The sequence below is a fragment of the Phymastichus coffea genome, unplaced genomic scaffold, assembly GCF_024137745.1.
Source record: "Phymastichus coffea isolate CEN01 unplaced genomic scaffold, Cenicafe_Pcof_1.1 PCOF00047, whole genome shotgun sequence".
NCBI lineage: Eukaryota > Metazoa > Arthropoda > Insecta > Hymenoptera > Eulophidae > Phymastichus > Phymastichus coffea.
In genome coordinates, this window is record NW_026706858.1 from 256,722 (window position 1) to 283,475 (window position 26,754).

The 26,754-nt window shown below is 36.6% G+C and overlaps 1 protein-coding gene across 2 annotated transcripts; it reads left to right on the top strand.

Annotated features, from left to right (window-relative positions):
- The first annotated feature begins 15,299 nt into the window (after positions 1 to 15,299).
- LOC131664997 (uncharacterized) lies at positions 15,300 to 26,439 on the top strand. 2 transcript variants are annotated; one of them, XM_058936558.1, is made up of 5 exons: positions 15,300 to 16,462; positions 20,253 to 20,515; positions 23,746 to 23,895; positions 24,087 to 24,224; positions 24,481 to 26,439. In XM_058936558.1, the coding sequence occupies exons 1-5, from the start codon at positions 15,787 to 15,789 to the stop codon at positions 24,691 to 24,693; spliced, it is 1,440 nt and encodes a 479-aa protein (XP_058792541.1). In that variant the 5' UTR covers positions 15,300 to 15,786; the 3' UTR covers positions 24,694 to 26,439. The 2 variants fall into 2 exon arrangements, with proteins under 2 accessions (XP_058792541.1, XP_058792543.1); XM_058936560.1 differs by having other exon boundaries at positions 20,274 to 20,515.
- Positions 26,440 to 26,754: the final 315 nt, after the last annotated feature.

A 26,754-nucleotide genomic window follows, 5' to 3' on the forward strand; every position in this document is an offset into this window, starting at 1 on the left:
CAAAGGTGTGAACAATTGTTTACGCATGCATAAGAGTACAGAGGCACCGATCGGCAAAATCACACGGTGCATCTATTTTTTATTACCTCAATAATACCACTTTAAATTGTAGAATATTTAAAAATAAAGAAAAGGAAGTAAAAAACGGATTTTTGGAAGTGATATTTTTAGCATGAGCAAATAGCCATAAATAGGATTTACAGTGACGAACATTTTTTTGTACATTTTTAGATGTACACTTTTTATATATCATACACACACACACTCTTCATATTTAATTTACTTTTAGTGATATCTATATATAGACAAATATGAAAAAAGCATCAGACATTTTTATAGTTATTGATTGTTTTAACATCGACATATATGTATGCTGTAAAAACCTTGTAAAGAGTTATTCCAACATTATTATATGACTTCTTTTCAGAGAAAAGGCACGTCAACTTGAGGAATGACAATTGCGTGCTCGCTTGTGCACCCTATCACAAAAGTCAATCAACTGGTACAGAGGCGGTCGCACTCGACAAAAAAGAAAAGGACAACGTTTACGAGCCGCAAGATGATGACAGGGCGGTGCATCGCCTTCACTTCCGCTTTTACGCTTGCTTGTTCTTGTTCTCTTTGGTCTGTCTATCGGAAAATTGAACTACTGTTTTACAAGCTCACGCTCGACTAGGCCTACTTCTGTATGTCCCTGATTTGATGCGGAAAATTACTCCCTCATTAGTTTCTTGTCTTAGTTGACGGTGGTCGTTTTATTTAGACATCAAATTATTATTTTAAGACAAGTAAATCTCGATAGCTCGGTATGGAGCACATCTTAGTGTACTGCATTGCTGCCACTTTGCCGTTGCTCTTTTATTTTTGAGAAAGGACCTTCAAAAGTACCGTTTTTCGTTCGACTAGTGCAATTGGGTAGAAAAGGAACGTTATTCCAGACATGGATTTTTCAGTGTCCTATTCAGTGCATTAAAAGTACTATGCATTATGATAAAATAAAATATACAAAAGCTTTGAATACTTAAGAAGAATTGTCTATATAGTATTTTAAACCCGACTAGTACTTACTTTTTGTCTATCGCTATACACATAACGCAAGCAAGGGAAAGAGGCGGTAGCTAGTAGGCGGAGCAAGAGACGTGAAAAGTAAGCCGATTGGTTGGAAGTATTGAAATACGTTTTCAAATGACAGTCTTTGCTGTTTGATTGCAAATTGTTGTTCATTCCCACTTGAAGTATTGAATATTTTTATATGTTTGTATAGAAACTTTCAACAAAATCCATTTTCACAAATACTTCGACATATCCTATCATAGGAAACATTATATCTGATTTTTCATAAAATCCTACCAATAAGGCCAACTAAAACACTGCAACAGAGCTTAACATTCTTTTAAGCTGCATAATATTATAACGTTATGAAAAATAAATTGTTTTATTTATGTGAAAGTACCACAACAAAAACATTATTACTATAAATATTATCAGCTTCATCTGTATGAAATTTGAAAAGTAATCATCTGAATTAAATTGTATTTGTCATTTGGAGAGTGCACAGGAGTAAAAAGAATGTTTCGAAAGAAAATTTGAGTAATCAGTAAATTATATTTCAACAACATTCAAAGTATTATTAAAAATGATACGTCTTTTGTCCAATACATTGTTTCTACGCATAATGCATGCACTCAAAGTTTGTCTAAATGTAGTTGTATATTGTAACCTACAATTCAAGGATAAAAAAAGATATACAAAATGTTACGATATTTTTTACAAATATAATATAACTAGAGTGTGCTTGTATTTCTTTTATATATTTTACATTCCAAATTAACCACTCAAATGGTATATTTCAACTCGAACTACGAGCAAAAACGCTAGCCTTTTTTTCTAAATTTAATAATGTTTCTTATACATATATAACAAACATATATAACAAACAAGCAATGGAGAAAACATACACAGGGAACTCACAGTCTATTCCTTTAAATTTTAAACAAATTATTCTGAGATCTTGGCACAATTTTCGTAAGTGTATCGGAGGTCTGAAAATGCAATTTTCATATGTTTTCCGTATGCATGTTTGATATGTTTTTATATTAGATGTTTAGGGTGCAAATGTCATCTCTTTATATTGACAGTATTGAATACAAGGATGTATACAAAGATATACAGTTTATTTGATACGCGTCGTTACACCGTTGTTATCAACATATCCTTACAATTTTTTCTTAGGCTTATTATAGGGCCGTCAAAAAAACATTTCTTCTCTGGCACAGTGGTACATTGTTTCAACTTGATTTAAGATGATAACAATACATCAAGATGGAAACTACAGTTATAATATAATCCTTGTCCGTACTTATTCTAAATCCTTCTAAATTTGTCCAGACACAAGCTTGATTTTTTTATAACACTATTCGTTGTTGATTTTATATATACTTTACAAGAAAACGCTTTCTTAAAGCAATTCGCAGCGTTTTAGATTCATATTGTTTTATATGTTGAAACGCTTGAAAATTGTTCAATGTTATAAAACTATTTATTAATAAAGACATGCCTCACTAAAGTGACACGTACTATTTTCTAATCAATATGGATTTAATTTTGTAAGATTAATGAGCACCATGAGTAGTAACCAAAGAAATTAAAAAACGCTACCTACTGTATTGGCAAATCGCATCCTTGAGGAGTAATGGTTAAATATGGTTTTTCTTTCTTTGCGATTATATTGCTATTTCTAACAAATAAATAACAAAAATATTTATTAAAAATGATCTCTAAAATTGTGCAATATTTGGAAAGTTTTTGCAGTTATTTGCGTGAGTAAAAGCGCCATAATAATTGGTACATTTTTAATACGAATCCACGTTCAAAAGATCTAAAAAATTTCTTTTTTTCCTTACCCACCTCAATCGGTAATAATTAAGAAAAACAATCGCGATAATTCTCCAACAAAACTATCACGAAAATTGACAGGTTACATTCATACATAGACGTACACGCATAAACATTATAAAAAATTTTTATATTTAAAAATTCCACATGGTATCTGATATATAGATACGTAAAAAAGCGAACATGATAATTTTTATAAAAATAAAATTTTTCATGAAAACAAAATTACTGCAATATTTTTATTGACGATCTACATTTTAAATTAAAAAAAATTCTACAAATTCAATTATTATATAAATGAATTATCATTACAATTTTTCTTATATTAAAAAATAATGAAATACCAATGAACAGAAGAAAATATAATTTGGCAAATCTTACTCTGGATTGCGGAATAACATGTATAGATTTTACACTTAATAAGCACCTTATACTATTGCTTCACATTCTCTTCTTTTTTATTTATTTTTTTATTTTGCTTCAAATTATCAGTGTTACGATTAGATTCTTTAGATAATTTGTGCGTACAAACAGGTTATACAAATTTATTTCATGGTCAATAATAACGTGCATATTACATAAAATTGAACTTGCTTGAATAGATGAAAAAGAAATCAATGAGCAAGCATCTGACGATTCATTGAATTGGTATTATATTTATTAAGAAATTGTACTGAATCATTTGTTGTACCACTGCAAGGTCACGTCTTACGTGATAGACTTATGAAGAGATTTTATTTCGACATTGACTTGTGCGAAGTGTAATATATGAAATACTTTTTAAGTAAATTACCAGAGTATAGTAAGAGTAAATAAGTTTGTTTTATTTCAATGTAAGATTTTAATCATGTATATACTTATTGTAGATGTTCGTTTTTTGATTGAGTGACAAACAATATTATCGAAAAAAAAAGAAGACATAGAAAATTATTGTAGAAAGGGTAAAATGACAAATGAACAAATGAAGAAAAATAGGAAGTGTGAAAAAGGAAATGGGTATATTATATATATTAGATTATATTATTTTTTTAATATAATCTAGAAAAGCACTGGGACAATGACATTGATAACATTGATAGCGTGAATTCACAATGAGTAGTTATAACGAGAGTGAGATAGAGAGGAGAGAAAGGAGAGAGACTTGGAGTCGAATGTGCGAGAACGAAATCGATATGAGTATAGTATAGGTATAAGGCGTTGCGGCACGCTGCTCGGTGGCACGGCATATGTGTATATATACACGTATATCTATATATGTATACATATAGTGGCTTACTGTGTCGAGTGCGTGCGCGAGAGTTAGCCTTTCAAGCCTTTAGTCTAGAAGCGTTACTTCAAAACTATAGGTATAGTTAACTATTTTGTGCACATATTTTTTAGAATTTCCGTATAAATTCTTCTTTGTTTTTCAACTGGATCTTCAATTTTAAAACAATATAAATTGGGCCTCGCTACAGTATCGTACCGTTCATTTACATATCAAACGTTATTTTGACTGTTTGCTCATCGAGTCATCGTAGTTATTGTACCCGTCCTCGCTTGCTCAGGAATACAGTGGTACCAGTGCTTGAGTGATCACAGCAGGTTCGTTCTATTTTATATTTAATTAGCTTACTTTTGTTTATCCGTCTGTTTTGTCTTTTTCTCTTAATAAAATCCTTTTTAGTTCGATGCATGCTCAATCTGAATTATTATTTAATTCGTTTATTCGTGGTATTGTTAAATACCTGTTTAAGTATTAATGCTCGAATAGCGAGAAAACGCGCGTTACTATTTTCAATGGAACGGGAGGATAAAAAATAATTGAGTAATCTAAGCCGTTGATGAAAATTGACAAAAATTAATGAAATGTTAGCTATCGCATAGCTGTGAGATGGCCAACTAATGTCGAAACGAGTCACAAAATAACAGCGATTGCCTACGCGCGTCGGCGTTCGCCAATCTTATTACTGCCTCTGCTGCTATAATTATTGTCACATAGCAGAAAGTGAGCAAACCAAATGTGCACCTTGAAAATGTGTTTACTCTGTAAATAATGATAATCCTTCGTCACGACTAATGTGACATATTGAAGATAAATCGTTACATAATTGTTTAACAAATCTATAGTTTGATGTTGGGAAACAAGTTAATTTACTTTGCTGGCTGTTAAGTTTCTTGAGCTAGATTCGATCTCTTCCAACCTCCCAAACGATCTATTACGTAGGTGGTAAGGCATTTTACTTTCGAGGCTCGCTCGATATATTGATCGGATGTACACATGACATATAGCGAACATACGATCGGTAAAGTAGTTGTCTTTTTGGCATTGACACTGATCTGTATGATCACATGGATATATAAGCTCATTCGAGATACAAGCATTGCCATACTACTGCAATGCTTACATACTGAGGCTCGAGTACGCGATATACTTCACCAATAATAGACAACTAGAGCTACATATTAGTTGTTCTATCCATCAACAGATGTCTCTATAAGTCAATTTTCATCAAATTTACATCTCTACTAAGACCGCACTACTAAAAATCAAATGAAAAACTTGTAATCCTGAATGCCTTTTAAAATATGGTATCGATTCTGTTTTGTAGCCATCACTTTTAGTTCCACATCAATATAACTGTATGCAATTGAAAAATAGATGAATAATTAAAAATTTTTCGCTTCCAAATAAAATATTTAAATGCAGATATATCTCTTTTATTTAATAATTATTATTGTAGTTTTATAATTCTCGATTCTCGATTTCATATTGTTTAAAAAATATTCTGAATTAATTAGTCGAAAGTATGTTAAAATGACAGATCTTTGACGTTTTTTATAGCAGCTTTTCATTTTCTCCATTATTATATTTGGCAATGACTTGAAACCATTCCTAAATAATCAATGTAATTTTGCTCAGGTTAACTTTCGATAAAATACTATACAAAATTGGCAACTGCGAATTGGAAAAACTATTTTAATTACTGAAATATGGGGTTACAATTCTTCAAATAATTGATGTATTTTTAACAGAGTTCCTTAGCAAAAACTAACAAGTTTTTTATTGTAGTGCATTATTAATGGAGTAAAATGGAAATTGTGACGCGTGTGAATAGTATCGCTTTGGAAGTGGGGACAGTGTTGTGTGAAAAACACCATCGCTTTTTCTTATACCCACTGAAGCAATAATATAACGATTTCACAGTTCGATTGATTGGTCGTTCATTTGACCGGCAAAAAATTGCGAGGGCGAGCCCTGCGATAAAGTCCAATTATTTGAAAATCTTGATTAAGCTATATTATCAATAAGATTCTATATCTGATAAAGAATTAAGAAAATAATCACAATTGTAAACAATGTATAATATAATCAAAAAGTACTTTTGACTAATCGCATATAAATTATAGATTAAATAATCGCATAGTAACATTGAAATAGAATATTCTCAATAGGCAGTAAATCGTTACATAAACCGCAAATGCCAAGTGAAAGTTTTGATCTCCCGGCACGTCTTCATCTCTCTCATACATACCATATGACTTCAGATTCAGGAAGTCCGGTAACGGGACTACCGCGAGCCATTCTACTGATTGCGCACGAAGATAAAAATTTTTTAAAATCTTTATGAAATCTTAAAAAGCAAGCATCCGCCGCTTAATATAAAACTTATGATACACGACATTTCGGCATAGCGTATCCGAGCACATCTATGAAAATGGGCTCCAGCGTTCTGTTAGTCTTTTATTTTAGTTGACATTTTTTTGTAGTTTTAACTTGATGAAATTATTATTTGTTAAATTGAACGTCTACCACGATATTCAGATACAAAGATATAATATATTATGATTTATTTATTTATGAAAACAAAGACCGAAAAATTACCATTTCAAGTAAAATAGTTTGCTCATAAATCATGTTTTTACTTTTCAATATTTTCAATAACAATGAACTTCATGAAACAGAATCTATCAATTATTTTATGAGCATAATTTTATTGTGCTACATTGAATGTGTACCAATAATAATCAAAGTTTCATTGACAATTTGTACGAAAAATCACTTTTTTTGTTTTATGTATGGTTTTTTATTTTTAATTACTTTTATTTTGCTAGCAGGATTTTTCTTGTTTCAATAATCATAGGATCGCTATTCCGTAGCAAAAACTAGAAAGAATGGATCTCTGAAAAATAGTGTATTTATTGATCAAACGAATTAGGAATCGTTCAAATGAATTCTTTCATTACATAACTCAAAAAAAATTTTGTTAATAACACGTTTCATATGTTGAAAATTATACAATAAACATACTTTATTCATGATCTAATTGGATGAAAGATAAATATCAAGGTATTTTACATCGACTTATTATTAATTAATTCATTGAATAAAAAATAAGTACGATAATTTGCATAAGATATTATACAGGGAATAACGCCGGTATTTACTCAACGATTATCAAATCAATAGATTATCGTTATAAAATACTATGATGGATTATGACTTTTTCGGTACAAATTTGATTTTACTGAAAATAATTGAAAAATCAGTTATGGTTGTCGTTGGAAAAGGAAATTGTGAAATCTACTTCTAGAAAAGTACTGTATGGAATTGTCTGAAACTGATTTGTAGTATTTTTGTTTATTTTCTTTATTAATATGGAGATATCGTATAAAAAGATAAAAATTGTAGACAAATATGTTGAGAATTAAAGAAAATTAAAGCTGATGGTTTGTTTTTTTATAGAAATATAAAATGGAGAAACCAACTGAATGCGCTGCTCTTTATCTTTATAGCTCAACACCGAAAAAGCTGTGAAGCTGTTGTTATTAAATTTGAAATGGTTACAAAATCTGAGTATCAACAGAATTAGATGTTTGTTTTCCAATCAATATCCGCGGATGTTAGTATTTCAAATCGAAAAATTATATATTTATATATTACTTGTAACAGTTGATTTGAGATTCGAACATCAAATTGAATATTAATGTAAACAAGAGTCGAACGCTGGAAGCACAATGTTGCCATTAGAATTATAAATTATAAATACTCCATAAATCGTACAATTGTACAATTGCATGAGGAAATCTACGAAATTCTGTCAGAAAAGAAACTTGATAAAACAATTTTGATTCTCTAAGATAACTTTAATTGTTTCAATAAATCAAGTTAAAAAGACGTAAGTCGGTCCTGTCAATAGATCTTATATTTTGAATAAAGACAACGAAAGAAACAATCTCGATAGTAGACTTTTAATACCGCAATGCGCCCTTACTATTATATGTTTACGTGAGCTCTTAAGACTTGATAGACGTAATCTGAAACTAACGCACATAAGAATACAGTTCGGATAAACTACTTCAATAGTTTTCAGGATAGTAAAATTATGAGGTCGAGGTACACTTTATATTTCACAGAGTGCACTAGTAATAAAAGAACTCAAAGCTGGCGATGTGAAATTCATTGTTATTTGTATCTGTTTCCCACTGTTCAAGTTGACACAAAACTTATACGTACATTTTCTAATAAATCAAATAAACGCCAATTTTTATGTTAAACACATATAATTCGAGTATTAATTTTTTATTTTCGATTTCAGGTTATTTATTTCAACAGCATTTTTAGAATCATTTTTTGAGGTGAGTTTTGTGAAATTACCGTCACTTTTCTTAATATAATATTTTAGAATTATTGAAAAATGCAGTTATATAATTAATTTTTACAATGGGGGCTTTTTATGAAAATATTACAATTGAGCCTTTGTTTCAAATAAAACGAACTAAACATGATTAGTAAGTATGTAAATAGTAGATGTAATAAATCAGTGTTCAATACCATTGGTGAAAACAGTTTTTTTATTAAAGTGGAAATAAGTACTTAAAATATATTGTTTTCATGTGGGTATTCAAGTGATAATCATACAAATAATTGATAGTATATATATGTATAGGGATAAACATTTTTTGATCACTCATCCGGCCCCTTTTTGGCCCTCGTTAACCCTTTACTTGTCTCTTTTGCCTGTAAGTTAAAGCCTGTCAATACTGTAAAAATAATAGAATCATCTGTCGTTTTTTAGAAAGGTTAAACAAATATGTTACGCAGATATAAGTAGCTTAATTTTATAAAGGAGGGATAAATATGTGATATTCATGAATTGTGCAAATAATTGTGAAGTTTTTGTAAAATGAAAGATTATATCATATTATGTTAAAATTAATCAGTATTATGTTAAAAATTAATTTGCCTCGGAAGTTTCAATTAAGTACTGGAATTGCACTGGAAATGTAAATACGGGTTTAATATGAACATATAGAAGTTTACTGATGAGCACAAGATTTTTTGTATTTGATATCATTGATAAATTTTTTAATAAAAATACTTATTTTAATTATTAATAACAATCGCTATATGGGAGGTCAGTGAGCAAGAGTACCCTTTAGATATAGGAGAATACGAAGCGATTGTTAAAAACTGTATATTTCAGGCAAATAAGTGTACTGTGTCCATACTTGCAATCATTAATTTATAATATTATTATGAATAATTAAAATATGAATCGGTATGTGCGTGTTGAAAATATTATTGTAAAGAATTAAATCAGTTATCTAACTAGCATGTATTACATTTTTCTATAAGTCGATTATGCAGAAAAAAATACATAGCACTATCATATGAGTATTTGTTGACAAATACGATTTCCTATTTCAAAAGCTTCTTTTTTAATAAAAGAAATTGTCTATATGAATAAATCAACGATAAAATATGTTTTGAAATAAAATAAGCATGTCGAAATTGAAGATTGTTCAAGTTACTTATAAAACGTGCGTTAGAAACACGTGTTTAAAGTACTGTTCTGTGATTAGGTACAGAAAATCTGTGCCACGATGGCCTTGCAGAAATCTAGTTCAAGTACAAGCCGATAGGTCAATAAAACTTGTCTTATTAACCTACACATAATTCAGTTACCATTAGCTAGATAATCATAATTATATAGCAATATGCATAGTTTGACGTGAAAAAGGATGGGAAGAGTGAATCAGTATTTAATAATACTAAGCTACATTAAACCAAGATGTCTACTACTTGATATACACCTAACAGCTTAAGCATATCGTATCACCCACATAAAGATACTTGAGTGAGCTAAATTCAGATTTTCTCCACCACTCATGAATGGTCTTCCAGATTGGATTATTCGGTATAAGTTTTATCGTTATAAAATGCTCATCGTATATTTACTAAACTTTGCAAAGTCGATTTCCAAAATGTAGATACAAATTTTGATTTAATTGGATATAATGCATAAAATATAACCAATGGTCTTAATTTAAATTAATGGATGCCGATGACTTTAATTTTACTTTAACTTTTTTATGTTCTTAAGATGAACTTTTTGTTGAAAGTGTTGAAAAATAACAGCGATTCCGTGAAATCAGCTAAATTTGCAAAAGAAATCACTTGAACGGCGCAACGTAAACATTCGAGTCTCAAAGAATACAGAGTTTCCTACGCGAATGGTAATTCAGTGTGTTTAGTTCTTCATGGTGTCTTAAAGCTTTGTTCAAAACTTTATCACTTTGTTTCAAAAATCAGTCAAATAAATGTCATTACTAAATAAATTTCGAAATAAAAATAAATAATAAAGAAATCGATTTCGTCAACTAAAACCCTCTCAAGTATATATGGAAAAATGAAGATTTTTTAAGATCAGATCTTCATTTGATGAATAATATCAAGAACTTACAAAGTGAAAAAAAGCATAGGAGATTCTCAAAGAGGTTAGCTTTATTGATTTAGCTACTTGATCATTTTTTAAATATTTTCAATGAAAAACACGTTAAATGATTGATTATCGGTATTTCTAATAATAAGCTAGTCGAGAGAGAAGATTTATGAAGCCTTTGAAAATTTACCTTTTCTATATGACTTTCAATGTTTACGCGATAAACATTTGTTTAATATTTACAATTTAATTTATGTACAATTGAATTTTATATAACAATAAAAGTTTGTTATCCTAGTAACTTTGTTTAGCATTAAAATATTTTTATAGCATTTTGACATATTTGTACACAAACTGCAAACATGTATATTTATTAAATATTTATTATTGTTGCTATGTGAGATATGTTTGATTATTGACATCGTTAACAAAATTCACTCTTGCTTGATACACAAACTATTGAATTTTAATTTTAAATTTGTTTAATTATTTACCAAGATATTTATCTTTGAATACTTGATAGATTACGCACAATTTTGAAGAATTGCTCATAAGTTTAAATTGTATTTTAGACGCACAGCCAGTGTCATGTAACTTGTTTATTGTGTCTGCTACGAAGACTAATTTGTTTGAATAAAATTGAGAATCGTAATTAGGTTAAAATTGCGTATAAAATTATATGTTATATGCTGACTATACAGTATCTGAGCTATCATATTTATTGTTTGTATAAAGCACATTCGACTTATCTTTTTTTATGAGTTTTATTTATACTTTGAGTGAATATTCACAACATGCCAGAAAATGCTAAGTGAAAAATCCACGAGCTCAATTCCATAGTCTGACATAATCTTGTAAATTGGTTTTTAATCTGTACATAGACGACTGCGAGTATTAGTCCTAATTCACTGAATGAAATAATAAGCTGACGAGGAAATGATCGAGCAGTAATCGTAATTCGCATAAATAGAAAGTGCTACGAAAGCATGAAAGTATGCGAGTACTGATAAAAGGGCAAAATCAGAGTCGGATTTCTTAAGAAGCAATGAACTTAGAGTTTACGAAGTAAAGCCATCAGCGAAAATACGTGACTTTATGGAATATAATAGATGCATCATTATCTTTGGCAGTAAATATTATGATGATACCGTCGCGAGTATTGAATAAGTAATGTTGGTTGGCTTCAATGAGTTGCCAGCTGATAATTGATTAACGTGGATATTATACACAATGATGAAAGACGGAATAGTTTGTACATTGGTATTGGTGCACTATGAAATTTGTGGCGTTAACTGAAACTTTATTTTGAAGTATTATTTACTCTGAATTGATTATAGCTTAGTAAGCATTCTTATACGAGTACGGGAAATGATGCGAATGATAAAGCTCACTGAGAGCGAATCACTAGACTTGCGTTGAAGTTTTGTTGCGGTTTTTATGCTGGTGGCTAAACGAAAGCTTATAATAAGCATGAACCAAGTTGCACACGTAATAATAACGACATGCTGGAAAAAAGCGCGAAAGAATTGTTAAAAATTGAAAACTAAATTGGAGGCAAGAGTCAAACGGCCATCGGTTTGAGTACTTTAGACGCGTCACAGATGTCTACGTTGTCAATGAATCGATGATCGAGATTTACGTTACGCGAACATACCTACGTAGGTATGTATCTAGATTGGATGGCGCGAGTGATTTCCGCAAGAATGAGATGAAAGTCGCCTAAGGAGCGACACGTCACAGTTGAAAAACGCGAGGCGAGGCGAGGCGCGGCGAGACGAGGCGAGGCGAGGCAAGGCGAGACTAGATGACAAGTAACGTACGCAATTGTGCGCGCGTCCTGGGTGCATCAGCCAACGTGATTTTCGAAGATACAAGGCTATATGTAGGCGCCAGCACATTGACGACTCGCGCGCGTTGATTCACGGCCCGCGTGCGCGGCGAGCGTACGAACCGATGCGAGATGCGAGCGCAAGAGAGGGAAAGTGCATTGGAAAAGGACGACGAATTGCCAGTAGAGTTATTATTGGAATGCTGCAGTACGGATGCGGATCGAGGAAAAAGAGCATTGCGCAATCTTCGGAAACGTTTGTGTGTCGTGTTTCGCTCCTACGATCGTAGCTAGAAATAGCCGAGTCTCAGGCAAGCGGCGCGGCGACAAATGAGAAATCGTTCCGAGAGCTGCGAAAAGAGCCTGCAGCGCTTCCCACTGCAACTGCTACTGTACTGCTAGTACTGGTACTATCGCTACTGCACTACAACGACTACTAACACGCAAAATTATGCTTTACGTAGTCTGCAATACGATAAAGAGCGATTCTCCGGTTTCTTCCTAGTTGGCCTCCGCTGCACTACTGGCTGACGTAAGGTTCGACTCGCGGGAGTACGTTTTCCCGGAAATTCCAGCAGCCGGAACAAGAGCACGAGCAACAGCGGATATAGATCTGGATTCCAGTAAGAGCTGCACTTGCCAGTGCCGATCGGTGGACGCTCGCTTGCAATTTGCCAATTATCGCCGCTGACCAATGGCCGCTCGTTTGTCGAAAAGCCGCGGACGCGGCCGTGGCCGCCGACGACCGACTCGACGATGAAGCGCGACAACGCGAGCGAGCGTAATATCTAACACGTAACAGATTCGCGCTGCCGACCAGCTGGGAATTCCCGCGGACACGATTGACCGAGTGAGACCGAGACGCGCTTAGTCACTCTGCGCGCTCATTCTCTCTCTCTCTCTCTCTCTTTCTCTCTCTCGCTCACGTTCGCTCGGTCGTTCATTTACTAGAGCGCCTGCTCTCTCTCGCTATTCATTGACATCTGCGTGCAATTGCTCCGCCCCTACCCTTATACTCACCTACTCGTACTCGTGTTTACTCTTTCAAATATGTCGACACGTCTCTTCGCCAGAATATTCGCCGGCAACTTGAACCAATGATCCACTGCGAATAAACGTGATAACTATCGTACTCGAAAGATCTCGCCATTTATTCATGGCATTCTTTACTCGGTTGATTTTCATGAGCATTTCATTGTTGAAATCGAGGGCATTCTTCGGAATCTCTTTCATCAAACGGCTTTACACTGATAGCAACTGTTGGGCCACCTTGCGATTTTTCTCTGTTCGGCCGATTTACATCCCATAGACGATCCGTGTACTTTGCTTTCTTCATTTCTAAGCTAAAATACGGCTTGTGCGCTCGTTTTGTTTTCCCGTAGCCCTAAATACGCGAGACGTCCTTGATCAACACCTCGTAAACATTGGTTTTTCGTGTATAATCAAACGAAATATTCATAGTGAGCCTAAACTCGATGAAAATCCAGCGGCAACTTTAAAGTTAAGTAAGATCCAAACGATTGATGCAGTGTGCTAACATGGAAAAATGGACGTGTCTTTGGATTAAAATCAGTCAATTGAAATGAAGCTAGTGTTACAAGCCGAATGCAGTTAAAACGAAGATGAGGAAGAAGTAGAAACGTTGACAAGCATGCTTAAAAGGCAGGACACGAATTACATGTTGATGCAAAAAAAACGCAGATCGATGCACGCACAAGCGTAGTATAAAAGTTCGCACTGAACGAAGGCACTGATTCGAAGGTTTCAAATAGCTGTTGGACTGCTCTACTACAAACATGGTATAGGTACATGTGTGTTGCTGCTATCGAAGCAAGAATGCGGGGCGAGCAGCTCTCTCTCTCTTTCTCTCTCTTTCTCTCTGTCCGTTGTTGTAGTATTTGCAGAGCTGGTGGTGGGGACGAAGGAAGTCCTACCCGAGTGGGGGTGTGTGCGCAGCTTCTCTCCTTCTCTCACTCGCTGTCTTTTTCTGTCTCTTGTCTCTGTCGGGCGACGGAATCATGAATGAGTCTGCAGGCGAACCGTGGTGGTCGCAAGAGGTGTAGAATGGGTTGTCGAGTGGCATGGCTCGGTCGCTAGACCGGGTGGGAGACGAGCAGCTCTCTCTCTCTCTCTCTCTCTCTCTCTCTTCAGTGTGGGGGCGTACAGCCGAAACAAGCTTGCTAGCAAGCATAAACTTTTATTCTCTCTTGCCGACTTGCTCGTTTGGCAGCGCAGTACAGGAGTGGTATGGACTGGGAGAGGGTGGAAGGAGTGAGCTAGGAGGCTGAGAGAGGGGGATTCATCTTGGCCAGGTGAAAGAGACCACTGGCGTGCACGCTCGGCGTTTAGCCACGTGCTCCAGCAACAAGGTGTCCTCGTACAGGCGATTGTCGACGGGCCGTCGCCACCCGCACCAATTTGAAAAAAGCCATGGCGTCTCCCCCCCCCCTCCCGCCGTCGTGCCTCTTATTCTTTTTGCGGATTTCTTTCCACTACGAGCACGCGAGTGAGAAGCAAGAGATGGAGCGAGAAAAGAAAAGAGCGGCTGTGACAGCGGGATTTGTTAGATGCCTGCCTGCCTACCTACGTTCCTACCTACCTACCTTTGGTCGCTTCACACACAGGCAGGCATGCAGACACGGATACAAGAAGCAAAAGAGAGAAAGAAAAGAACAGCGCCTGTGCCGCTGAGCGCCACAGGAGGTGATACAACGCAATCTCTCTCTCTCTCTCTCTCTCTCTCTCTCTCTCTCTCGGTCTTTCGCTGGTGTCTCACCTCTTGGCTTGAGCGAGCGAGCCAGCCGCAGCCAAGCACGAGGCGAGGAGTTACTCACTCGTTCAGTCAGTTACTTTCTGACACTCGTCCGGGCACGACACGAATACACGCACACGCCCACGTTAAGTGCACGCAGACGGCTCACCTCGTAGCAGCACGTGAGCTGATGCCTGGGGCGAGAAAAAGACAGAGAGAGAGAGAGAGAGAGAGAGAGAGAGAGAGAGAGAGCACGCGAGCCAAAGAGAGAGAGAGAGAGAGAGAAAGAGAGAGCACGCGAGCCAAAGAGAGAGAGAGGGAGTGCAAAAGTGGACTCCCTTAAAGAGGACGGATTACGCCTTACTACTCCCACTCGGAACGCACGTTTCTGCGCGCCACCCCTCTTTTCGAACAAATGAGAGAAAGAGCGAGAGAGCGAAAAAGGATCCGTCTGTATAGTTACGGAAGGAAGAATCCGTTATAAGTATCAGTGCGTCAAGTGTGTCGGAGAACAGTGTTCGGGTCATCTCGGAAGTAGCAACAACAGCGGCAGCAGCAGCATTGGATTCGAATGCTGCAGATGCGCTTTAGTATCGGCACCGAGCATGTGCAAGACTCGCTCACAGGACAATACCGCAGCGACGGAGCAGACGGACGCACAGCAGCCGTCGCTTCGGGGAGCCGGTTGCGATGCAGCTACGCTGCCGGTGGTCGCTGCCGAGGACGCCAGGACCATGCTGCAAATTCTCAGCAGAGACCAGCGCACTACTTACCACAGGCTGGCCAGCAGCGGCGCGACCGGCAGCGGCACTAGAGCCCCAGCGACGCGACAGCCCCCGGCCCAGTCTCAAAAGCCGGCGCAGCCGAGCGCGGACACCGCCAGCAGCGCCAGCCCCGGCTTCTGTCCTCTGCCGGAGATCCTCGGTCTGATCGGCGACTCGGTGTCCTGGCATCATTCCCGCGCCAAGCATCACGACCGCGATGAGCTGCAGCGTTGCCGCCAACTTCGACAACACCAGCACCCTCCTGCGACTGCGAGGTGCTTTGACACGGCCAAGGGTAACAATCGGACGCATAAAGCCCCCTCCGACGTTGCCGTGGATGTTGAGCGGCAACTGCAACCGCAGCGGACTTGTAAAGTGCAAAGTAATAGCTGTGTCGATAGTGAGGATGACAACATTGTCGTGCTTAGCCAGAACGATTCACCGGCCTCCTCCTATTGTCAGCCCCCGAGCAACACCTACCGAAACAAATCACGCGTCTCCTTCGTCACGTGGTTGAGTAAGTTTACTCATTATTATTTTCACTTTTTTCCGTCGATATATTTCTCGTTTCGTTTGTTTATTTTTCATACATATCTTTCTGCCTTCCACGACAGCTAGCTTTCTTGTCTTCGCTTTATTTTCTGGACAAATGTCTACTTATTTTCTCTCTTAATCGCGTTTGGAAATTCGATTCTAACGTTACATTACACGATGAACCCAATCGCCAATTTTATTAATATGGTTTTTTATGGTTATGATCAAGTCGGCACGATTTAGCAGTGGCAATAAACAAGTTTGCTTTGTTACGATTTCTCTAATAGACTAAGTGTTGATAATTATTTCATGTTATTAGTATAGCGATCTATCTGATGATTCCGTATCATTATGAATGAAATAGCAAATATTTAACAATATAGGTACTTTATACTCCGTGTTTAAAAGCCTGCTTTGAAGCAGTCAAGCAAGAGTCTCGTGGCGGTCAACGAACGATATTGCGCGTGTCTTTTTTCACCCATTCGTTGTCCCTGTAAAATTCCCACGAAGTAACATGGAAAAGAAGGAAAAAAGCGAGAGAGGACAAATATTAAAGTGAAATCACGCAGCGCCTAACGGGCTTATAAATGAGTGGACACGAACATCGAAATGCACGACGCGTCGACTATGAGTGTAATAAACATTTATTATTTTCTAGCCCTCGTTCTCAAGCGACTCTTATTTTTATGTTAACTGGTACGCATTCTAGTAAGACTAGATCTTTGCATTTTTCGTGTCTAATGAGATGGTAAGAAAGACATGCCTGAAAGTAACTCAATTATTTTAAAACGGATTGCTATGTTGCAATGGATCTTTGAATAAGACGAGCTGCAAATTTCAAAGACGAACTTGCGTTGATTTATTTCTTCGCGAGTTTTACGCACAATTTAACGACGGAAATGCGTGCATAAGTACCTGCATGTTTCTATCTATATACATGTATTTTGGACCTAGTCGATCTAAATGCCTGTAACGCGAATAGAATTTAGAGGCTTCAATTTACAGCGTATATTTGAACTTACGTCACGATACTGTTGTGTCTAGGTTATGCTTATAAACTTATGAGAATATACCTATTTACAATATTGATAACTCTAGTAGAAATTGAGTAAAGAGCGAGAGTTAAAGAACAGACGGATAAAGAGGATCAAGCGCGAGAAAGAGAGAGGGGCAAATCGCAGAGAGGTGCATGACGTCAGTGTCTCGCATGTGAGTCGCGAACCGATGAACGTATTAGTCATCCAGCGGATTGTATTAGTAACGGTTAGCTGAGACGGGAGGTGGGTGCCGGCCGGTACGCTCACATCGCAATAGCATTCGCTATATCTCTCTTTTTTCTCGCTCTCGCTCGCACGTGTGCCTGAGACACTCACCACCGGCGCGCTTTTCGCTAATCTCTCACTGATATTTCATTTATTCTATGAGACTCAAAAAGATCAACGAGATTTGCTACAACTCCCAACATCAGTCTATTCAATAGTCATATATTGAGAGAGAGAGAGAGAAAGAGAGATAAACAAGTCATGACTTTGGCAAAACGACGCCTTATCTTTTTCCTGTGCTCTCTCTCTCTCTCTTTCTCTCTCTCTCTCTCTCTCTCTCTTTCTCTGTTTCTCTCGCTATATGCAGGAGTACAGTCAACAGGTGGCTCAGTTTTGCTTTTCTCACAGATAAACTACTTATAGAATAAATTAGTACAATTCTGAATATTAGCGCTGTACTACGTAAAACGATTACTCGAAATCGTTAGCACTCACCTTCTATTTTCTAATCCAATAGTTACTTAAATATACTGTATCAGCCTTCCAATTTGAAAACATTTTTAAAACTCAAAACAAATTTTACTTAATTCTCAACTCATCGTCTATTCGGAGATACTTTGTATCAACATCGTGTATTTCAGCTAATGAAAAATAACTCTATTGAAAGTGCTCTCAATGAAATGTCCGTTTTCTCATGGCTAATATTGACTTCATTTTTTTTACTAATCTTTCCGAACTGAAATATATATGTAATATTTCATAATTGGAATTTGATTGCACTGGTGTCTACAAAGATAGTGTTAAGTTGATAGGTCCGAGCTCTAAGCTTTAAAAACTTTGAAAACTCTAATGTTTAACTATTTCTTTTTATGTATCAAAAGTTTTCTGCATTACATTTTTCAAGAAATTTTAAAATCCTAATAAGTAATGTAAAACCCACAAAAGCAACAAACATGAGTACATTGCAAAATCATAATTATAAATTTCTCGTTAAACTGATAAAGTTGAAACATCATATATTTTAATTAATGAAAAATAAATTTATCGAAAGTGTTCCGATACGACCAGTTTTTTCGTACCTATACTTATTTTTACTTCAGTTGACGTATAAACAATAACGAAATTTGAAACTTTATCTCAAAAAGAAGCCGCTTACTGACTTATATAAAATATAGATTATAAAATATCTGCAATTTAACTGAATTTGTCTATAACTACAAATATAAATTGATCGGCGGTCTCCAATATGATACACTGTCGTATTGCAATAACAGTGTTATCGAGAATATATCTTGTTTTATTGTAAAGTACCTACAGTAATAATAGAAGATTCAATTGTATTTCGAAGATATGAACAATAAATTGTAACATTAAATCGAAATGCTCACCAACTTTATGAACAGGCTAATTTCATGTGTAGAGCATACCAATTGCAGTTTTATATTATTACCGCGTATTACAATGCTCATTAAAAAATTTCAATAAAATCTTCTTCATTCTTTGCTAGCGGAGAGAGATAGGCAGATTGTTTTCTTTCAGTTTGATACAGAAAGAAGGAGTAGGCTTACGTGAATGAAAACGGTGTTGAATTGATGAGTTGGACAGTTTATTGAGACGTGTTGATGGATGTACCGAAGAAAACTGGATCTCGAAAAGATAGAAAGAGAGAGAGAGAGAGAGAGAGAGAGAGAGAGAAAGAGGGATACAGAGAGAGAGAGAGAGAGAGAGAGAGAGAGACTGAGACAGAGAGACAGACAGATAGACAGACGGACAGACAGAAAGAGCGTTAACGGGCAGACCTACCGCAAAGAGCAGAGCAGCAAAATCTTGAAGCGTGCCGCTGGGGATGTAATTGCGTCTAATTGTCACGAGCAATGCGAGGACAGTTAACCATTACTGCATTTTTCCGCTATAGTCCGCGTGGCAGCTTTTTTTACAGAAGTTTAAGTGCAGCAGCATGTAGCAGTAGCCCACTCAGCAGCAGCGGCAGCAGCAGCAGCAGCAGCGCGGTTACGCGTACCCGGCTAATTTAGCAGCCTCTCTTTCCTCGCTCTTTCTCTCTATCCAAGTTACAACTTTTTCTGATACAAGCCCCCAGCATCGTCGAGAGAAACGAGCGTCTCGCTGTCGCTCCTGTTACAACTAGTCTACGCTATACATCGCAAGTCAAATATAAGCGCGTTTTTTACTACGTCTAATTAAAATTATTATGTCATGATTGCGAGCAAAAACAATATAGCCGTTGAAAGTCACAATTCTGTTTTGAACTTCAATTGTAAACCAATATATAAAAAACCATAGGTCTTTGATCATAAGGTCATAACGCATGAAGACCCCGTTGATTGAAAAAATAACGCAAACTCATAGCCGAGTTGTCGATTTCGTCTATAAATCTCTCTTACCTGAATCTTTCATATAATCTACTCAAGCTGCCGTCTATTTTCAAAATAGCAATAATTTATTAAATATAATAATTAACCAACTGTAGAAAACTCTATTAAAATAAAGCAGGTTGCGTTTGCTGTATTGCAGGGCTCGTCGGGCTGTTAGTAGCGCTGTTGTTGGTCTCTGTGGAGAGCGCCCCGACGGCTATGACATTGGAATCGCGCAGGCTCGACCAAGCGCCCAAGTGGCTTAATCCCTGTGGGTTTGCCGCCGAGGAGTTCGAAGGTGACATCGACGTCGTCCAGCTGAACGACGCAACCCTCCTCGGTAATATCGTCATGCAGGCTAAGACGGCTCTTAACTACGCTCATGGTTTTCGCGACGACTTTGTAAGTTGAACTCTGTTAACGTTATGAGCGTCTTTCGTTTCCTCCTCCTTCTTTCTTATCCGTTTCGTTCCTTTGTTTAACATTCAATTTTTCATTCTACGACGCCACCTCGAATCATCATCTCGTAACACGATGAGCAGCGACAATGACCCTTGATACATTGACCGGCTCGATGTTCGTAGCAAGATTTTGCTTGAAACAGCCATGCAGACAGTATGACGCCTTGTCTTGAAATAAGCCACCTGCACCACTTTGTCTATATACATGTTCTGCCGGTCCCTACTACACATACTAACTTGTAAAGTGTCGAGCTCTGCGAAAATTTGTTAGAGGCCAGCTCCATTTCTGTTTTATCTGGCTCCTTGTGATATTCTTGCATCCGGGCTTTGTGCATGCGAGACATTTACTCACTTGGAGTGGATCACATTGTTGCTGACTTGGAAAAACATTGGGGGTTTCGAGTATCACTGACTCGCAATTGCATTTACACACATGCAGATCGCAATTTTATATTGCAGTGCCACATTACGACAATTATTTGATTTTTTTTGTAATCGTTTTCACTCTCCCTCTCCCAACCTTTTGTTCTTTTTCTTTTCTTTCGTCCTATTGTATAATGCATACATTACAGTTCCTCGTTTGCAAATAATGATTATTAGATCCTCATGCGCGCAGTATTGTAGATAGATTACATGCAACTATATTGACGATAGTATGCCAATGCCACGGACTCGGCCAAGTCAAGTTAGAAATGTTATAGGCAGGCAGAGAGCGAGAAGGGCCGCTTGAAAGGTAGCCGACATTCGCGGTCCGAGGAGATCACGCCGCGTCAGCGTATACCGACATTGCGTTACCTGCATACTAAAAGTGCTTCACAAGCAAGGCGAGAGATTGTACCGGATACTACGTTCCTTTGACGTACTATCTCGTTTTACTTTGCGATTCCTAGCCTCCCTATAACGTCATGTCGTGTCTGTCAGTCTCATAGATCTTATCTGCAGTTAGCTCCCAATCGGTATCTTTGCTTTCTACTGTATTCTCCCAAATTATGTTTAGTAACTCAACTGGTTATTTATCATTAGCCAGTTTAGGCATGCATTTTTAGGGATAATGGCAAAGACGTCGACTCTTCTTTATCAATCTTTCCAAACCGGAATGGGATGTGCAATGTCTGTAACTTTTAGAAATGCCAAACGAAGCTGTTGGAACAAATTTTATTGCAGTCTTTTCTTTTCGGTATGGAGCACTCTAAAATTGAAAAATAAGGGTAATTCAGGACGGTTACTATAATAACGACGGATCTGTGAAAGTTTGGGCGTTTTTACGACTTGATCGGTCACGTTTTATTTTGCATATAAGGTGACTTGAACACAACACCAATTAACATCAAGCAAGCCTAAATATCATTTCATCGAAAATGTCATCCCTACTTTATGAAAGGTGATGGGTATAAAACAGAGTTATCTACTCAAGTATTGTTTTACTTGAAAGGGATTTTTAAAGCATTTAACAAAGGTTTTTGATGTTTCTAGCCTGTGATTCTAAAAATTTATAATTGTTTACTTTGTTGTTGTAAAACTATACACCAGATCGGAAATACATGTCTTTCCGATTGTGACAATTATTGCTGTGAGAAAAAAAGAGTCGTAAACACATCCAAACATTTCTATGCAATGTTAGTTCCTAAATGATCGCAACTTTGTTAATAGTGATGTATATGTTGTTCACGTAATTGACAAACATGAATTTAAAATTTTTCTCGAGGGAATTATCTGTTTCGCCCTGCAATAAAGTTGTAATTGGTAATGTAGATCGAATGGATGTCGGCGCAACATTGAGTAATCCTACCTTTACAAAGAATTAGCTGTTTCATATGTTTCCTTTCCCGCGGTCACTTTTTTGTGGGGTCACAAGGTTGCTTTTGCTGATGATGATATTAGACTAGCACTGGTTCGCTTGGCACTGTCACTCGAAAATAAGAACGAAAAAGATAGAAAAGAAACACGCTCGTAAAATAAACCGGTGTCTCGAAATTAAGCAAGCGCGCTCGCGCTGACAGGAAGTAGCTTGTACCGTAGGTAAGAAACTGCTGTAGAGGATCCGCCAAAATCTATTAGTCTCCAGTACTTCTCAACTCTTTTAAAATGGACCGACGACTTGCGCCGCCGCTCGTTTGTCCTTTTCGTTGTCATCCTGTCTGCTCAGCTTCTTAAATATCATTCTAGTTTTTGTTGGCTATTGCAATACATTCCGACTTTGTGTTCGAGCCAATATTTCATAAATAAAAATTCGGATTTGAGTTGGTTCATAAGTCGGTAATCGACAATCACCGGGATCCGGGTAATAATGGTGAAACAACGAAATAGAAATTATAATAAGAGATTTATCTTGAAAGAAAAGCTCGTCGAAAGATGCAACAATAATAATCGCAAGATAAAGTTGAGAATAAGAATCACAGCTCAGCAATAATACAACAGCAGCGTTCGCCTGCAAGTCTTATAAAAGATCATATTAACATTCTCAGCAGTTCGGATCATATCGTACTGTCATTGTTACTATTGCTATTGAAGAAGTCTGATAAAATGCTTTTGAGATTGATTTATTCAGAAGAAAGGAATAAAGGCATTTTAGCTACCGCGTGATTCACATGCATACATGGGTATGTTACTTCAGAAAATAAATCTGTGGTTTCTTAAATGTTGGACGTAGGATTAGCGAAAACGAACCGGAAGACTGGTTATGTCTTCCGTTGTATTACGTGTATAAAGTAACCAATGTAAAAATAAGCGCATTGACTAGGTCAACACATAGCCAATAGTTTTGATATCTTCATCGAACAGATGTCACAATATCGATGATAAGTACGTCGCTGAAAAACTTTCAAAGTAAAATAATATCTGACGTTCGAACTACAAACAACGACAATGAAAGGCCCATTAAGATTTGCAGCTCCTAGGAATTTTTCCCAATATCCTTTTATTAAAAGCATGGCTTTTCCTCTATTTCTTCAGTTTCAAACGCATCTGTTGCTATTTATGATCTCGCTTGCAATACCTTATGCCATCTCCATTATTGCATAGTTCAACTTAAAAGAGGCTTCATCATTTTAGTAAATAGGTACTGGTCCACTACGAGGTGCACTCATCAATCAATCACACGGCACATTCTCCGACTAATAATAATCCATAGATGAACAACGGCAATTACTGTTTTCATTTTGTTTTTCATAGATCAAGAAAACTTTCAACACCGACTATGCCGATCTTCATTTGACATGGAAAGATAATCATTACGACTGGCTTCCCGGTCCGAAGCAGATACCGAAAATGCTCGGCGAGCATTTGGATCAAGATTATCTTCACAAGCTGGAAGTTCGTATGGTAAGTCTAGTTGGATAAATATTTTATAAATAGCTATATCACATTCACCTTTGTCCCACCGTTATTGAAAAAGAGCACTGCATCATTGGTTAATTTCTGTTAAAATCTGGCAATTCGCTTATTTCAAACTGTTGATGATTCTTTCCTCAAACAAAACAGTGTAATACAACTATTGCTTATTTTTAATGCAGCTCGATACAGCACTATTAGATGCCTATGAATATATGCAGAGGTACGCTGTAGGGCTGGAGCAGATAGCGTGGGATCAGGAAGACTATGCTCTTGATTTTCGCAAGCAATTCAAAGATACAGAGTACAATCTTCGATCGGTAAGTTATTTTTACTTGTCATTTCGCATTATTACGCATTCGTATGCATCGAACTCCAAAATAAATAAATCACTCGGTACTCATCTTTTGTCTGCACGTCATAAGCGGAATCGAAAGTTTCTCGGTGAAATTTCGTAGTCACTGCTCCAGTGAATGGACAGCGTGTTTGTTTCGAATAAAAAGACATCTGCTTCGCTTGTAATTATATACTCGATTACTAGTGACAATAATTGTGTTTACGTTTCCAATATTGCAGGTATTATGCGAGCTGCAAATGGCATTGGCCGAGCGTGGCGTGACGCCAAGGGCAGATGTAACCCGCGACGTGATGTCCGTCGAGTTCCGCGATATGTCGGAAAGTGCGACTTATCGTAACCTGCGAGATTGGCTGATCTTCCGCGACTACATGAACGGCCTGGAATACGTAGTTCAGGTGTTTGAACACTTTATCCGGTGTTTTGAATCTTAGGCAAGTTGCCGGCCTCGTCGCTGTCTTAGCCACCTTCATTGCGCGGATTGCAGCTGAGTCGGCCAAACGACTGATCACAATTGAGCACAATATTTATTTTCGGACAATTTATCTGCTACTTCAAGACACAGACCCGTGTACTGTCAGTGCAACCATTAAACTCTTCTCGGCCGTTTTCAAGTGCAGCAGCAACCTACTGACGATTGCAAACTTTGCATCTTTCTTTCGACCAAGTTCAAACATTCATCTATCGATCGATCACCATCGGATTCACCGATTTTTCTACATCCCCGATATATTTGCATTTGATTGACAGAATCGCTGAAAAATTGATGTTGCTCAACCTCCTTCTACGCGCGTTGCTGCTTTGGTGCTTCGATTATTCGAAATGCATGTGTAAGCGAATCAATAAACAATGACAAATTAGCTTATTGGCTATGTTGATTTAGCTTTTATAAGAGTATGGCTTTTATTAAACAAACACGATTACTTCTGTCTGTCAAAATGATGAGTATTGTATTTACAACAGTGACAGTCAGGCAGAGAAATTCTGCGATTAAAGAGCTTCGGTAAGCAGAATTGTAACTGAGATTTCGTATAGATTCGTTTAGCGAGATATCCCGACCAGATATAGTATTCAATAAATTGCTAAATAAATGATTTACACACACACGCGCGCGCGCGCGCACTCATGCACACACACACACACACACACACACACACACACACACACACACACACACACACACACGCGCGCGCGACCTACGAGATGCAAAAACGATAAAGAGAAGCTTTAATGAAATAATTCAGCTCAAAAGTATTTTAGCTTTTAATTTATTGTAAACCTTTCTACAACGTAGGCAAGTTAAAAAAATGTATGATGCATTTATAGAGCAAAATCTGTGTAGCCACAGATTTTCAAAAGCTACCTAGACACTGAGTGTCGAGTTTGAAAACTTGCTGAAACACCGTTGTATTTATCAATTTCATCTGCGATAGATATTTATTGAACGATATTGTAATTAGTAGCATATTTTCAATTCTATTATATTTTTATTTATTCAGATTATTTATTTTATTTTTGTAAAAACCATGCATTAATTATAAAAATAAATTATGTATTTAAGTAAGTAAATGTGTAGGTGTGCATCTATAGTATTAAATGACTAGCGAACGTGAATAAATTTTGATTGGGTACATGCGCACGCCAGACGTTCTGAAATTCAGTATACCCCTCGCGAATGGCCGTCCAAAAGCGAGCAATGAGCCGCGATATTGTGCTGAATAAGTAAGCTAAATATTGCAATCTTTCTTAATATTTTGCAAGGTATTTCTTTATAAAGGAATTGAATTTCGTAATGTGTTAATTTTTGCGAGAAAACATTCCAAGTTGTAGTATACTACGATCCATGGTCGATGATCGATATTTTAATTTCAATTGACTCGACATAATAAAATCTGTAGAATTAAAAGAAAAACCTGCGCTCTACATACTTGATTCATTCAATATCACTTTCTTCTCTTTCCGCTTGTACTGATACTGATGAGAAGTAAGAATATCGATAGTATAAATGATGTTGTTTGTATGTTTATTGTATGTTCTGCGTACACGAGCAGAGATACTGTCACGTATGTATGTCAAAGATGAATTCAGATCAAATACTGATACTGAAACTTGAGATGAGACTTGGCACATTTCCTGGTGCTTATTTCAACGAAAATAAAAGAAATAAAACAAAAAATGAATTATTCGATAAATAGACTTGTTAGCTAAGGCTTTTATTGACTTTTACCAGAATACCTTTCAAGATTGGAAACGAATAAGAATTATTGAACAAATTCATTTGAGGTGTTGACTCGTCAATCCGAGAGGAAAGAATTTGTATTATTGGAGAAAAATAAGCAGATTCTTTTCAATTTATTGACAAGGCCGGTAGATCATACGTTATCAAAAATCTGCTTGATTTTCTTCCATTAGAAGAATTTGCCCTTCCAAATCGAGAAGTCGGCTTCTGAAATCGACTTCTTCAACACTTACAGTCGAGAGTAATGCTTAATGCA

Excerpts from the sequence above, each read along its gene's own strand:
- LOC131664997 (XM_058936558.1), top strand. The coding sequence starts at position 15,787 with ATGTGCAAGACTCGCTCACAGGACAATACCGCAGCGACGGAGCAGACG. Across the intron at positions 20,516-23,745 it reads ATGGTTTTCGCGACGACTTT|ATCAAGAAAACTTTCAACAC; the intron begins GTAAGTTGAACT and ends TGTTTTTCATAG. Across the intron at positions 24,225-24,480 it reads CAGAGTACAATCTTCGATCG|GTATTATGCGAGCTGCAAAT; the intron begins GTAAGTTATTTT and ends CCAATATTGCAG.